This window comes from Puntigrus tetrazona, chromosome 12 (genome assembly GCF_018831695.1).
Source record: "Puntigrus tetrazona isolate hp1 chromosome 12, ASM1883169v1, whole genome shotgun sequence".
In the NCBI taxonomy this organism is placed as follows: Eukaryota; Metazoa; Chordata; class Actinopteri; order Cypriniformes; family Cyprinidae; genus Puntigrus; species Puntigrus tetrazona.
This window is the reverse complement of record NC_056710.1, coordinates 11,861,938-11,878,005: the sequence shown is the minus strand read 5'-3', so window position 1 is coordinate 11,878,005 and position 16,068 is coordinate 11,861,938. Positions and strand designations below refer to the sequence as shown.

Genomic DNA, 16,068 nt, shown 5'->3' with positions numbered 1-16,068 from the left:
AGGAATTAAAAAGTCTAACGAACAGAGATATAATAGGCCTCACATGGAATTATTTCACTTTGCTATTAATTTAGGACATTGCATTACAACTAAAAACGCATAGCTATGTGTGTATATATAGTTGTTCGCACGATATATTTTGTTTTATATTTTGATGATATCAGAAAGTTAAAAAAAAAATGCTTTTCGTAATGGACGAATATATTTGGTAGAATTATAATATTTGGAATGGTTCAGTGTTTAATAATTCTATAAATAAAGTGTATTGCTAATTAGTGTATTGCCTGCGCCCAGCCTAAAGAAATTGATAACTTCTGTATAGCCCAGGCCTCAATATCTGTTTAAAATAAAAAATAAATGGTTTTAAAATGTGTGATCTTCATGACCTGCTCAATAAAAAAAACGAAAAATCACATAGGCCTGCATATATATATATATATATATATATATATATATATATATATATATATATATATATATATATATATATATATATATCATAAGCTCTTCTTGATGAACTGTAGCCCTTTGTCTACACCAAGACGAGTTTCATATTTTGTATAGCTATATATATTTATACATATACATAAAAAATAAAGTGTGCAATGGTTAATGGTTTCCTTTTATTTAGAACCGTTTTTGTTCTGCGGGTGTTTTGGGCTTGCTTTACGGTTCCTCTAAAAGGAAAAAGTCCTGTCGTTAGATTATATGATTGTAAAACGCCTGTTAGCTTGCAGAGCTCAGTACAATTATGTCTCACTCGCTGCCAGAGCATTGTTTTCATATTAAAATGCCAATTATGGCACGTATGCCTACATTTCGCATGATACCTTTCTTAATGCTCTGATGTTTCGAGCGAATTCAGTGTTTTGAAAAATAACAGACATACGTTCCCGCCGATTATTTAATCATTTCTAGCCTATAGGCCGCAGTCTCTTTTAGTAGACATTATTCTCTTTAGTCATGCATTTTTATCCAAATACAAACGCGGCTCAAATATAGGATTTTGCAAAATATAAATAATAATAATGATGAAATTTAGTATTAGCTAAAAACACAACTTTACGTTTAAATGAAAAAGAAAAACTTAAGCAACGCGCTGAATCTTTAGATTGGCAACTTTACATTTTCACGTCGTCGTGATATTTTTGGTTTGAAATTATATGGTAAAAAATTAATTTTAGGTCATAACGAGAGCATGAAAGCAATCTTTTTACTGCAACAAATTTGCATTCACGCATTTAGCAGAAATAAAATGAATATATATATATATATATATATATATATATATATATATATATATATATATATATATATATATATATATATATAATATCGTATTATGCAACAGAGTAAATTGTACACGGCATTTATAGACCAGAGTGTACACAGAGGAGAGTGCCGAGCAGATCAGTGTCTTCAAATATTTAATCTCAGACAATGAATATCCCATAGACTGAAGTCAGCCAAAAGCTCTGAAAGAAAGGTACAATTAAAAGGCATCTGGCACTTGCTGTTCATAAACGACGAGACAGAGATTGAGACCAGACTGCTCGGGAATCCAAGCAGAGTAATAAAAGCCTGTAAACTGCCCACATGAAACGAAGGGCTCATATTGAACTTTTGGCTCGAGGTCAAACGGTTTCGCTCGACACTTTGTTGTCAATATATACGGGATACCTACGTTTGAAAAGAAGTTGTACCTACATGAGGTAGATGTTACGTTTCCATTCATTAACTCATTACTTCGCGCTTATGCTTCTAATGTGTGCTTTAAGCACAATTCACCTTTAGGGTTTTAGGTAGGCTACTATATAACAGGCCTATATTAAGTTCTAGATGCTTGAAATAGTTACTGAAATAAACTTTTTACTAGACGACATGAAGAACAGATAACCCATGTTTATTGCAATGCATCTCACGTGAAAGAGATTGTATTAAACACATAAAACCGAATACTTTTATTTTTTTTTAATTATATGATCGATGTATTTTACTTAATTTATACATATAATTAATTGCATTTCTAATGATTCGTTTAAATGTACTTTTCACGCGATTGATTTGCAATAGACTTCATTTTTATGTATAGCCTATGATTCATTTAGGCTGCAGTTGCATCCTATTTGAGGATCACATGCGTCTCCAAACGAAACACATCAGACTGCGTGTGCGATCCAGGCTTTCGTGTTGGTTTCAAGGCGTTTGTGAAGCGTGACCATAATTCGGGTGTTTGTGTTGCGCGAACGAGAGGCAAACCAGTGAAAGGAAAAAAAGAATGAAAGAACAAAGGCGAAGGGATTCTTTTGCTAAATTTTATTGTGGCTTCTTTAAGGAACCACTTCCAGTTAAAGACAATAGAAAATACAACAGAACAGTGCTTCACGGAACTGCAATATCAAATATTTACACAGCAATTTTTTTTTTAAAGAATAACATTGTGCGTTTGAACCGTCCCTCCCGGGAAAGCAGAACGCATGGATACACTGACGAAATGATTGACGCAATGACCCATATATTTAGGTAGTTCGGTTGAAGATCTGTAAACCTGAATCATCATTTCTGAACAGTAATTAACGATCACAGAAGTGCATTTTCTTACAGCGAGAGATACAGCAACGCACTGGCTGATGCTGATTCCTCGTCCCATCTTATGCAGAGGCTATATAGCATTCACTGAAGAGGATTGTGGCTCCCGCTGATCTGGAGAGGAAGTTCGCGCCATGCAGACGATGCAGCCTTCGCCTCGTAAGCGGCAGTAACCTCAAGAGGAATCTCCTCCGGAAAGACCTCACACATCCGAGACTGACTCAGCGAAACATAATAAGCGGAAATAATCACGGTTTAGAAACAGAAGTTTGCACTGAATGGAATACACGACGCTTTATTTTCTCGAGTTAATCGTGTCACTTTTAACAATCGGCAGACTATTTAGAATTGCTGGAGGTCTCCGAGTCCTCTTCTCCTGATGTGTGTTTTTCCGACACCTGGCTCCCCTCTTCCCTCTCCCTCTCGATCTGCTCCTGCTCCGCCTTGCTGCTGGGGAACTTGTCTTTGTTGTGTTCCTTTTTCCACTTCATGCGCCTGTTCTGAAACCAGATCTTCACCTGCCTCTCGGTGAGGGCCAGCGCGTGAGACACCTCTATGCGCCGCTTGCGGGTCAGGTAAGGGTTGAAGAGGAACTCCTTCTCCAGCTCCAGCGTCTGGTAGCGGCTGTAGGTCTGCCTGCCCCTTCTCCGGCCGGTGGCTGTGTGTGTGTGTGTTGGGAGGGGGGGAAGAAACGCGTTATTTCCGCTCACATAAGTGTTTGATTTCTCATATACCTATCTATGCAAATAAAACACAAAGTCGTAAAACTCTCACAGGTTCTAGACACTGCATGCCATTACGCAGCGATCTGGATTCTTTTTTTTTTTTTTTTTTTTTAAAGGTGCTAATTCTTGCAGTGATCTATATTGGTGCAATAAAGCGGTTAATTGGGGGGGTAATAAGTAGGCCCGCAGTTGTCTATAGGGTTTTATGTGGGACTGTAACAGACTAGGTGTTTCTCCTCACTCATCTCACCTTGTGGTCTCATCCACGGGAAGAGCTGTGCCGTGCAGGGTTCCGCGCTTTCCACATCATCCCTGATACCGCTGACTTTTAGATTACAATCCCCAAACTGCGTAAAATCCGCGTCCGGTGCGCTTAAGAACGATTGTCTCTGTAAACTGTCCTGGCCCAAGATGTTACCCGGGGCGTCTCCGGGGTAAGCTACCGCGCACGGGTTCTGCTGGTAAGACGCGTGGGAGAAGGAGGATGTACCGGGGTGGTAGAAGTCCGGGAACTGAGCCGCGTGCTGAAACGCAGACCCGGAGTTGTGACCGTACAGCACGGACGGTCTGCCTCCAAGATCCGGCGCGTACCCTGAGCAGTCATAGTAGTTGGAGCGCAGAGAGTCGCCTCCTTTGAATTTAGTGAAGAGGGAATTGACGAAGTAAGAACTCATTGCCCGCAAAGACGAAGTTACTTTGACAACCGTATTGAGATCGGGCGGTCTCTTGATGAATGGTGTTAATTGAGCAAACGCAGGCCTGTTGTTAGGCTACAATAAAAACGAATTCATCCAGGTGGAAACTACACGCGTAAAACGTCGTAAATATTCACGCAAACAAACGTATCCGTAGCTGCGCCCACATGACTCCTTATAGTGACGGTCCCCGAGCAATAAATAGTTTTCCGTTTTTGCTCTCTTTGACGGCGAGTTGCATTTCACGCGGGCGTTTGTTATCGATTCCTTATATCATTGGATGGGTTCGACATCTCCGAACGGACAAAGCGCGATCTTGTGATAGGAAGAGCAGGAGAGACTGAAAAAAGAGAGATGAAAAAGGGGAGAGAGAGGGAGTTCTTGGGGAGGCAGAGGGGGAGGCGGAGTGCGACTGTTATTGGTAAACCATTTCGGTGCCAAGAGCACAGAGAGCCCGTACACAAGATAAACGAAATGTTTCCAGAGGGCCAGCGAAAATAGATTTATTCAGGCCCATCGCATGTTGAAATATACCACATCTGTCATCACGTTCATGATTACGATAATCGTCTGTCTTTAAGTCGAAAATTTAGCAATGTGGGTTGCTGCGATCAAGTACAATACAAGTGACCGGATCGTTCGAGATGGAAAGCATTTTTATTAGTTTATCATCTAAGAACGGACCACCCATTGCGTTTAGGCTAAAGGCTTTTACACTTGCACCTCACATCAGAAAAATAGAGTATTTTATTTTAATTATTTTTTTAACTATTTTAGGGTGCAAGCCTTTCCCTTTCATGTTCACATGTAAAAAAAAAAAAAAAGTTAAAACTGATTTTTTTTTTTTTAACGAGTGAAGCAGGCTTTGTGGTTCTGCGTTTAGGTTATAGTGAAGCTGCCCTGTCTGCTTTTAGAGCAACACCGCCACCGCGTGGTGAACATCGCAAGTTCATTCGAATTCATTCGCAACAAAGAATCCGTTCGTCCAGAACAGGACAGCGCGATCCTCTTTAACGAATCCACGGACACAGTAACATTCAACCAGTAACAGTTTTTACGTTTAAATACCATTTTTTCTTATACTATCGAAAAGCAAAAAACATTTAGAGTGTAAGTTACTTTGAGTGTCTGGGGAGAAAGGTGAGTCATTTTCTGGAGAAAATAAAAAGGAAAACAACGTGGTGCTGAACAGCTGCGAGATTTTCAAAGCACGGTTGCTTTCATTTTCCGCATTTACTTTACGAGCAGAGGAACAACTAATTAGATTTTTACTGCCTTCATTTTATGCACTATTACATCAAGCCGCGCGAAATGAAGCGCAGGCCTCCCCGGTGTCCAAAGGACAGACCCTGCCTCCGTCTTTACACGGCAACTAAAATTATCATTGTTTTTACATTATTACTATTGTTGTTGTTGTTAAAAAACCCGTTTGCTTTTGTTTGTAAAACAATATATATATTCTTAAATATATTCCTTTTTTATTAGGCTATTAATAGATTATTTTGAAAAAAGAATACTTTATTAATGTGCGTTTTTATGAAATATCGCAATGGCAGGCTGTTAGCGTGTCAACTAGTCCGGTGTCTGTTATTCATACTCATTTTAAGTTCACATCCTGCAGCGTTTAAATTTAAATATTTCAAAATTAATTTAAAACTAATTGTGAAATAAAGTTAGAATGTTGCAGATCAGACGCGATGAGATGATCACGCACGGATGCTTTCTGCAACCGGTTTGTTTTTGCGCGCGATTAAGAAAAAATATATATATTATTCATGTTTTTTTTACATTTTTGATGGATTGCATGAATAATTAAACGAGAACAAAACGGTTTTATTTGATATTTTAGCTTTACAAGTGTGCTCATCTGACTCCACCGCAGTGGACTAAGACTAAACCACCTTTGACCCTTAACCATAATTCTATATTATTGCCCTCTTAATAAATTGATTTATTTCTTACAATATAAATTCAACAAGACGGACTAAATTTATAAGTGATATTTAACACGGTACTGCAGTATATTTGACTAATCTCAAAATCTGTTTGATTAGGGGAAAAAATACCTTATGAATAAAAAAAATACATAAGGCTTTAATATTATACAAAGTTTCTTGATAAAGCAAATTTTAATCTTCCTAATTTTTTAAAATATTTATTTAGAACGTGACACATAATCTACTGAATTAGCAGCACGAAACACCTGTAAACACTAATAAACCAAATACCATCGTTTTTATTTGAAACGTTTATTTATATTGGCTCAGTATGACGTAAAAAGTCACGAGAATAGCTTACAAAGGCAGTTTAAAATAAAACCGCGTTCACATGAATTTATATTAAAATCATACTTTTATGGCTTCTTCCAAACTAAGAATGCATAGCAAGAAAAATAACGAAAGGCTACAGCAGGCACCAGCCCGCTTCATTGTCAAATTTTAAAGAATACAGAACTAAAGTTGACAAAACATAGAAATGGCTTTCTATTAAAAACAGCAAAGAGAGAATTTTCACATTTTCAGTTCGGAAGACAGTTGAATGCAGACCTTCCATTCCCGATCTATTACTGACATCTGTACTAATTTTATTGCATTACTTGGTTCTGTTGAGCTTGTACGCGTCCCGGGTCCTGCGGGGGGACCCTGCGAGGGGCCTTTCGAAGGCCGTGGGAGAGGTGCGGCCTGGGAACGAGAGGAGCAGGGGTGGAAATGACGTAGAGAGATTTGGGGTCGCGGAACACCGCGGGACCCTGCGGCCGTCCTAGAACGAGCGGAGGCACTCCTAGCAGGGACGCTCTCGCTCTCGACTCAGCCAAAGAGGAACTCATGCTGCCATGACGCCAAACGAAAGACCCATTCACTGTGAAGCAGAGAAAGAAAAGCGGCGTGTTATTACTTTTCTTAGCTTTACGATACAGGAGCCAAAGAACGATACCAAACGTTCCTCACTTGTCAAAGGTATCCGCTGAGCACTAGTAGCTTTCGTCAGGGCAACAGAAGCCTGCTGCTCTGGGTTCAACGCTGCCACCTCTTCCACATCACAGCGTTTCGGACCTCCCGGTTCGGTCTGGACCGGCTGCAGCAGACCGTGTTCTAGAGAGGGCCAGGGCTTTCGGCTTTGGAGCGGTTGGGAATTTATGTAGTGCATGCAGGGCTTGGCTTTTGTCGACGCCTGCTGATGCATCATAGTGCAGAGGTTCTTCTGCCTCCAAGACATCTCTGCAATGGAGTCCAGCTGGACAGAGAAAGTAGGAACTCAGAATACGGTCCAGTGAGAGAAACAAAAAAAGAAGAACGTTTCAGCTGTTTGTGCAGCAAGAGGAATCCACAGAAAGCACATTAAATGTGTAGTTATAAAATTTAAAGCGACTACTTTTAAGGTTTCGAATAAGCTTTTGGAGAATCAAATGTAAAAACTCCATTGTCATTCAGTGTAATATTTTTGTAAAAATTCAAACAACACGCTTGTTCTGTAGATATTAAAAAATATAAACGAATAAGGAAGCATGTTACATTTTATTGTGTTTTAAATGAGTAAAATATCTAGGCAAATAGGCAAAACCTAGGATAGTGGCTTTAATGTGTCACATTGATATTTGTAGTAAATATTCCTGACAAGATTGTTACACTACATGACATTTTAGAGGGTAAATTGAGTAAATCATGGAAAATGTGTGACATTTATTTTTGGCTCAGAAAAACAAGAACTTAAGAAATTAATTTAAACAGAAAAAAGGGGAAATTTTGGGGAGGAAAACAACAATTTAAAGCGGTATTACACATTGTTTTTGTGGTATTTTGTATACAATAAACCATTAAAATAGTGTTTGGTAATTGAAATAGATATAAAAAACCTGTAAATACTTAAATAACACAGCGTTCCAAAAAGACAAAAAAAAATGATACAGGCTTGAAACAGCTGTAAATAATGACAGCATTTTCTTGGAGGGTAAACCGTCCCTTTAATGCCCGATTGTCCTTCCGCAACTACCTTATGGTCGTGTCTGCAGTGCGAGGGAAAGCTGGTTTGTTCTCGTGAGTGGTTGATAAGGTCAGTGAGATGATTGGCACTTTGAAGTAGCTGGCGCACTTGGTTCACCACCCCCATGTTCAGCAGCAGAGTCTCTCTCTGGTGGAGTTCGCTGACTCTCTCTGCCTCCTCTTCCTCTATTAGCTCAAGAGCAACAGGTGTCTCTCCCCTCAAGGTGGTCTGCTCTAGCATAGCCGGCAGCTAAAGAAACAGATCCCGGCCACATGGCATTCATTAGCTATTCATGAGCTCAAATATAGACGCCAGGGTCCCTCTAGTGGTAGGTCAAAGGAACTGAATGTTTAGTCAAAGGAGAAAACTTGCCATACACAATACAAGCAATTATTATAAGCGAATATATAATTGCAAGATCAAAGCGAATGACTCACTGAATCGGGGATTTGGTGCGGGGGATGAGTTCTTCTTGGCTTTGCTCGTTCCCCTGCAGATTCACCTTGAAGGTCTTGCTTACGCGAGCCCTTCTTTTCCCGATCTTTCTGCTCCTGCTTCAGACGCAACTCCTGGAGCTGCTGCCTACAGAGACACGCATTTTTCTTTTGCTGTTGTTTGAAATTAGATGCATTTCTGAGGAACGTCAAGCAGCATTATTTGCACACCTGGCACACTCCTCCCTGGCTTTGGAGGCTGCGGTCTCCTGGAAGAGAGAGCTGCTATGTTGAAAATACTTTTCATATTTCTCTCCTCCTTCCCGAGGGAAAATCCGCCGGAATCCACCCATATGTTTTGCTTCGTATTTCTCCATCTGCTCCACACTGGCAGCCTGTGACTGACGAAGCTCCTCATTCCTTGTGAGGTGGAACACACATGGAAGTTTATGGAAGATCATGGTTACTGCCCAGACATCTTAAAACTATTATGGAAGCCCACTTCTGCCACGAACTATCTGCCTATCTCACAACACTTATTTTTACAGTTCAGAGTTTATTCTTCTTAATTTAAAAGTGCCCTTATTATGGGTTATGAAAGGTTTCTATTTTGGTTTTGGGAGTCCCAAACAACAGGTTAACATGCATTAATGGTCAAAAAAACACTTTCATTTTCTTATAATATGCTTTTTTTTTTACCTTATTTATTCAACGGTTATTCAACGACGTTTTAAGTATTAATGAAAATAAATAAACAAAAGGTTTCCTGATCACAGAAATCAATTAAATACATAATATTAAAATAGAAAGCAGTTGTTTTACATAAAACCAGCGTGATGTGACTCTCCAACAAATTGTACTTTATGTAGAAAGTACGTTTATGTTAATATACTAAATTCTAAATAGAATATCATTTGGAGCTTTACTAAAATATAAAAAAATTATGATAAGCTTCTGGCCCAAAACTAATTTGCTATATTGGAAAATAATAATTCCACTCAAGACTCAAGTAGATGCTTTCATTCATAGCCTTATATATATATATATATATATATATATATATATATATATATATATATATATATATATATATATATATATATATATATCTTTATATCTATCTATCTATCTATCTATCTATCTATAAAGCTTTCCACTGATGTGCGGTTTTAAATATTTTAACTAGCTAGCTACCTATTTGAAAATCTGGAATCTGAGTTTACAAAAAAAAAATCTGAATATTGAGAAAATCACCTTTGAAGTTGTCCAAATTAAGTTCTTAGCAATGCATATTACTAGTCAAAAATTTGACTTATAGTGGGAAATTTGTAAATTATCCTTATTGAACGTGATCTTTACTTAATATTCTACTGATTTTTGTAATAAAAGAAAAATCTATAATTTTTAACTATACAACGTATTTTTGGCTATTGCTACAAATATACCTGTGCTACTGGGTTCTATTGTCTTGTCCGCAACGTTACAGGTTAAATCTTAGCATGGAAATTCGAGTGCTTCACTCATGTCATGGCGAGGCTACATAACACTTACTTACAAAACAAAAAAAGTCTTACTTCTCAAAAACCTTTAACTGGTAGGTTCTAAATTAATATTTAATATTATATATATATATATATATATATATATATATATATATATATATATATATATATATATATATATAAAAACATTTGTCTCTCCCTCACTTTTGAAATGATATGACTGATATTGGAATTGACTGATATGAGATTAAAATTGGTCCGATTTGAAAAATGAGGACACTATGTCTTGCAGCCAAGAGGAATACATTAACTGACATGTGCTCACGTCAGCAGTGTGGCTAACTTTTAAAGCAAAGTTTTGTCTGTAAGACGATTAGATAATGAGACTCTTTTGGATTGCTGCATTTAACCTGTGAAAGCACCGTTGGCCTACTTCTAAATGAATAAAAAGTAAAATACCTTCACAAATAACATTCAGGCTATGTTTGTAATTAAATAGGAGGGGAGGAGAGGAGAGGAATTTCTACACAGGAGAGACTTGGTGTTGTTTCCAAATAAAAGGAAACAAAATGAGCAGAAAAATATCAGCATATCAGATAATGCTATATTGTGCATCCTTACTATTCTGTACCAAAACTTTTCTTGAATGAATTCTGCATTTTGTGATACAGATCCTTTCATAAATGAAATTAGGCACCATTTTAAAGAATGCAAAAGATTTCCTGATAAAAAAAGGTAATAATTATGAGATGCAAACTCGAAATAATTTTTTTTTTCATTCCATTCATTCTCCAAATGGATGGATTATGTTAAGCTTAAATCTTTTTTTACAAATGCTGAAAAAAAGTACAAAATCGTTATATACTAGTAATTTTGAGAAAAATAAAATCAGTGATGACATATTTTTTGTTCCGTGGTGGAAAAGGGCCTTCATAAAACACTTGCAGCTGTGGTTTTTGTGGTACCTGGCCTCTCTAGAACGATTCTGCTGGAGTCTCTCCTTTACCCGGCGCTTCTCCTCCTCTGTGATCTTCCTGCGGTCACAGGCCCCCAGGTTAATCAGCACCAAAGTGTCATACAGCAGGCTGTCCTTCACCTCGCGGTCCAATCGGGAGTCTGTGGTGAAGCTGGGGGAGTGGTTGACCTAAACACAGTTTAAAAGGTTGCATACAGCTAGAATGAAAGCCATTCAGATAGCCTTTGTTACAACAGAAAAACAGAAAATGCTGATAATAGCCATTGAAATGACTCCATACCTCAAGAAGCCAAGGTTTAAGTCGACGGTCCAGTAACACATCAAATCCCAAGATCTCAAAGCAGGCACTTCCAGATGCATGGTTGGGGAAGCAGGTGTGGTAGTTGTGTTTGAGAATAGGGTGGGCTGATATCAGTGTCTTAATGATGACATCCTCAATGTCCGTCCACATCTTCTCTGTGTCACAGCTCATGGCTTCAATGTGCTTCTTGAAGCTGGAGAGTTTCCTATGAGAACGCGATAAAAACATTTTCTGCGCAGTTTTAAAGAAAAACTGCTGTAAAATTTAAATTGGGAGAACATGTAGATTACCGTTTGCTGCCGGTATCTTCATCACGTACAAAGTTTTCACTATGCTTGTTGATGGCATAGTTTGTTAAGTGCATGCAAACATCCTCCTGTAGAGTTACATAAAGAAATGTAAATTAAACGACCAAATTAACCACTGGTTCAATTATCGTAGATTTTTCTTTTTTGGTTTTGTTTTTAAACACTGTTAATTACTACTAACTTTTGCAAATGTATACATTTACTGTTTTTAAAGGCCCTTACCAAATTGCTGCCAGCGGGCTCAGTATATTGAGTGGTGCAGAAACGGACTAGTCCCTCATTGTACATGAAGATACGGAAAGGGTCACAGCTGGTCACTAATACATAAATGCGCAGGTCAAACTTGAACCCATCGATGATGAACGGCTGCAGAAACAAAGATTATTTCAAACAAAATGTATCTTTTTTTTACATTTTTGTTTAAATCCACTTAGAATTATGACACCAGTGCTTGTAGCTGTGACACGGCTTTATGAATATTATATTACCTTGGATATGTACACCTGGCAAATCATGTGTTCTCCTGGCCGAATATCTTTATTGGACTTGGTAAGATAAATACCACGACCTTGGCAACCTGAATCTGGCTTGCAGATATACGTTTTGTGCTTTTTGGCTCTGGTGTAGGCTTGGAAGTCACTATAACTAAAAGACGTCGAAAAAGGTAAAAAGATTGAAACTCATTAAAGGGTTAGTTCACCCCAAAATTCAATTCTGTCATTAATTATTCACCCTCATGTCGTTCCAAACCCGTAAGACCTCTGGTTATCTTCGCAACACAAATATGAACGAATATATTTTTGTTGAAATCAGAGAGCTATCAACCTTTCATAGACGACGATGCAACTAAAATGTTTCCCAGTTCTCAGTGAAACAGTCCACGTGACATCAGTAGATCAACTTCAGTTTTTTGATGCTACGAGAACACTGTTTTTGAGCAAAGAAAACCAAAATAACAATTTATTTGACTATTTTCACCCCCAAATGGCAGAAGATGTAATTCAGGGGAGAAAAATGGTTGAGTAAATTATGTTATTTTTATTTTTCCCATCGCAAAACTGAAATTGAGCTACTGATGTCACATCCTGTTTTACCAATGTATTTAACACATTCCTGGACCTGGGAACATTTCGGTTGAGTTATCTATGAAGGGTTAGCTCTCCGATTTGATCAAAAATATTGTCATTTGTGTTCCGAAAGATGAATGAAAGTTTTATGTGTTAGGACTGACATGACAGAGTATTCATTTTGGGGCGAACCCTTTTAAAAACCGATTAATCCTGATTTGACTCACTCTGCGGGGAGGCACCACGTGCGAGGAAAGATGTTGTACTCTTTCGGGAAGAGCTTCAGCATACGGTTCATATTGCGTGCGAGCAGGTCCTTCCTGCAGATTTCATTCATGCCAGGAAAATGGTTGATTTTCTGTGAGGGGGAAAGGCAAGTATCTTGTTAACCAAAGGGGAGCGAGTGAAACCGAACAGGACGCTAAACAAGAGAAGAATGACTTGTGACCTGGTAGCGTTTCATATCCATGACCCTGTCTAGTGAGACAGAGCAGTCAGTCCAAAACAGAGTCCAGTCTTCTCCTTCTGCAGCCTCTCGTAGCCCGTATCTGTTAGCAGCACGACGCACTGCATTGACAATGTTTATCAAAAGCTTTAATATTACAGTTCATTTTGAGAAGGTTGGAAAGTTTTAAAACCACACAGCAAAAACGTACCACTCTCATATTTGCAGTTGGTGAGATTTATCCACAGTCATCTGAAAAAGAGGAAGAGGACAGAGAGACAGACCTGTGCATTGTTCTGGAGTTGTAAAAACTCTCGTAATCCTCCACACAACAGTTTTTGTTTAATGGCAACAATTCTATAGCTTCTAATTCATCTAACCAATGATTTTAGTGTATTCATTAAGCTACTTATTTATCTGAGATTTTAAGATTTTACTTTATTAATGTAAATTTATTTATTGAACTGCTACTGTTCATTGGCAAATTTTTTTTTATTTTTTGAGAAAACAAAAAAAGCAGATAGAATATAGAAAAAAATACTTTATTTCGATAGAATAGAAAAAATAAAGCTAGTGTTAGTTTAAAAAAAATAAAATTAGCAGTTAGAGAATAAATATGCAATTGATAGAGGTTTTTATATAAATAAAAAGAAAGCATAAAAGATTACAATAAAATCTGAAAATTAGAATATATCGGACTAAAGTTAGAGGGTCAAATAAATACGGAAGAGATGTGTTTTGAGCTAAATTTAATGAATTAATTTCAGATAAATTAAATGCAATTGTTCTATTCTAATCTATTTACTATTAATTACAACAATTTTCAACATTTAAAATAATAAGAAATATTTTTGGAGCCCCATATCAGCATATCAGAGTGATTTCTGAAGGATCGTCTGACTGGCTGCTCTTAAATTAAACCTTTACTTCACAGGAATATATTTTTAGATATACAGAAATAGAAAATTGTTATTTTAAACCGTAATAATATTCCACTGTACTACCATTTTACTGTATTTCTGATCAAATAAATGTAACCCTTTAAGATATATTTAAAAACAATATTTGACCATGCACAAACTTATAGTGTATAGTGTATATGAATACCATAACTTTGAAATGGCTTACTTCTTCTTTCTCTTTTTCTTCTTGCTCGCTGCAGGCAGAGGAACTGGTGTGTTAGATTGCTCTGCGTGAGAGTCACTTCCCCAGCCTTCTCCCTCCAGCCCTGGATCAGGCTCACACCTGCATGTTTCACTCACTGAGTGCTCCGCCGGTGTCCCCATTCTGAGAACAAACATAAAAATTTGATGAGGAATGAGCGAGGGCTGAGTAACTTCTAGATTTAGTGAAACACCCATGTAATAACTTATGAGCTGAAAGATCTAATATTGCTTTGTGATGCCCCGTCCCTAATCTGAAACTCAATCAGCCCTATCTGTAGTGGGAGCATGTAAATGCTAAGGCTTAGCATCATGTTTCTGTCCCTATTTCTCTTCACAGATGAGTACCTCACCTGTCAACAACATGATTGAGGTTTCGTCACTTAACACTTCAGCTAACCCAATTTTTTAGTGGGTCAGATAATTTGATATCATATATAAGGAACGCCGCTAACATGCATCTTGCACAAATAAAATCACTGAGGTTCAAATCAAGTTGAAGGTGGTTCTGCAAGTGCCAGTTAGAAGAGAGGCTCCTCAGAGACCTTCATGATGTAACTGTGTTGGGATCTAGTGAACTAGATCATCTTGACCATGACCTCTTGACCTTGAGCTCAAATGAAATGGCTTGGAGACTTTGTTAGCTAGGTAACATTTGCTCAGCGAGAATAAATAAATAAATAACAAACACATTTTAAAGGACAACCATTTCACTGTGAACCATTAAAGATGACAAGAAAATACATACCTTTGTAACATACAAATTTAACATTTAAAACCATCAATTTACACAATAAAATAAACACATTAAATAACCATTTCAACACTTACAGTAACCCGCGATCTCTTCCAAAGGAGGGCAGCAGTGCTGGCAGTCAGATCACAAACCTCTAAGATGGAAAATTCTCCTGTCCACACCACTTAGCTTTATCTGTCCAGTGGAAGGCTATCATCCTCCCCACGGCGAGCTGTTGTCTGGGTTCTGGCACGTAATACCTGACAAAAAGGAACAAATTCGCCTCTTCTGTGATGGGTGGCCCAACTTGGATATACTTACATACTGACACGCTGAAACCTCAAGATCAAGTGACCTATTAAGAACACAGGAGACCTAAACCTGATACATGAACATGAAAATGAAGGCCAGGAGGCCAGCAAGAATCAGAGAAGAAAGACTATCCCTACTTGTCAAACGTGATGAGAAAAGTGGTTGGTTGGTGGAACAAACAAGCATATATAAAGAAGTTGTTGGTAACACTAACGTGGGATCTGCAACAATGCAATAAGATTAAATAAGTCAATGTACTAAAGTCCATTAAAACGGTTTCTTAAATGTATCAAAATCCTCAATCATTAAAAACAAAGTAGATACTGCAAAACGCGGATCATCGGATGAATAACAGAGCAGAAAACAAACTTTTTTTTCCTAGTCCACCCTGAAATATCCTGTGACATTGAAGTAACACTCACACTGTGACTAACAAATACACTTTGTTTGTAGAATATAGATATTTTGGAACAGGTTTTATTCTTCTTAATTAAATCTCACTAATGTTATTTTTAACTACCTTTTCCCGTGTTGAAATCCAGGCTAAACCAAAATAATGGCGCACTTGATTCCCTTGCGTCGCGAGTCAGCGCACGACTTTCCCTGCACAATTGCCATGGCAACGGAACGCGTTTCAAAAGCAGGTTAGCCGCTAGCTGGCTAACATTCTTAAATAAATCCAGCGAATAAGCTCAACTAGTCCACTGAAATCAATGTACACACCTGTTACGGTCCTCGTCAAAATAAACCCGTGGTTTCGGCCGGGGGCAGGATTACGGATTTTCACGGTCGATTAGGAGGAAATATCAGCGGAGTTTCTCGTGCTTACAATGT

The 16,068-nt window shown here is 37.9% G+C and overlaps 2 protein-coding genes across 3 annotated transcripts; both read right to left on the bottom strand.

The window, feature by feature from the left end:
- Positions 1 to 2,326: 2,326 nt before the first annotated feature.
- Positions 2,327 to 4,357, bottom strand: hoxb8b (homeobox B8b). Its single transcript, XM_043253493.1, has 2 exons — positions 3,565 to 4,357; positions 2,327 to 3,247 (listed from the first exon to the last, which is right to left on the bottom strand). Exons 1-2 carry the CDS (start codon positions 3,986 to 3,988, stop codon positions 2,928 to 2,930), a joined length of 744 nt encoding a protein of 247 aa, XP_043109428.1. The 5' UTR covers positions 3,989 to 4,357; the 3' UTR covers positions 2,327 to 2,927.
- A 1,874-nt stretch (positions 4,358 to 6,231) lies between these two features.
- ttll6 (tubulin tyrosine ligase-like family, member 6) lies at positions 6,232 to 14,384 on the bottom strand. Of its 2 annotated transcripts, XM_043253489.1 has the most exons (14): positions 14,152 to 14,384; positions 13,235 to 13,272; positions 13,027 to 13,145; positions 12,806 to 12,936; positions 12,000 to 12,156; positions 11,734 to 11,877; positions 11,494 to 11,579; positions 11,183 to 11,408; positions 10,892 to 11,070; positions 8,656 to 8,844; positions 8,428 to 8,572; positions 8,000 to 8,239; positions 6,958 to 7,243; positions 6,232 to 6,868 (listed from the first exon to the last, which is right to left on the bottom strand). In XM_043253489.1, the coding sequence occupies exons 1-14, from the start codon at positions 14,382 to 14,384 to the stop codon at positions 6,594 to 6,596; spliced, it is 2,448 nt and encodes an 815-aa protein (XP_043109424.1). In that variant the 3' UTR covers positions 6,232 to 6,593. The 2 variants fall into 2 exon arrangements, with proteins under 2 accessions (XP_043109424.1, XP_043109425.1); XM_043253490.1 differs by lacking the exons at positions 8,000 to 8,239; positions 14,152 to 14,384 and having other exon boundaries at positions 13,235 to 13,275.
- Between the last annotated feature and the right edge of the window lie 1,684 nt (positions 14,385 to 16,068).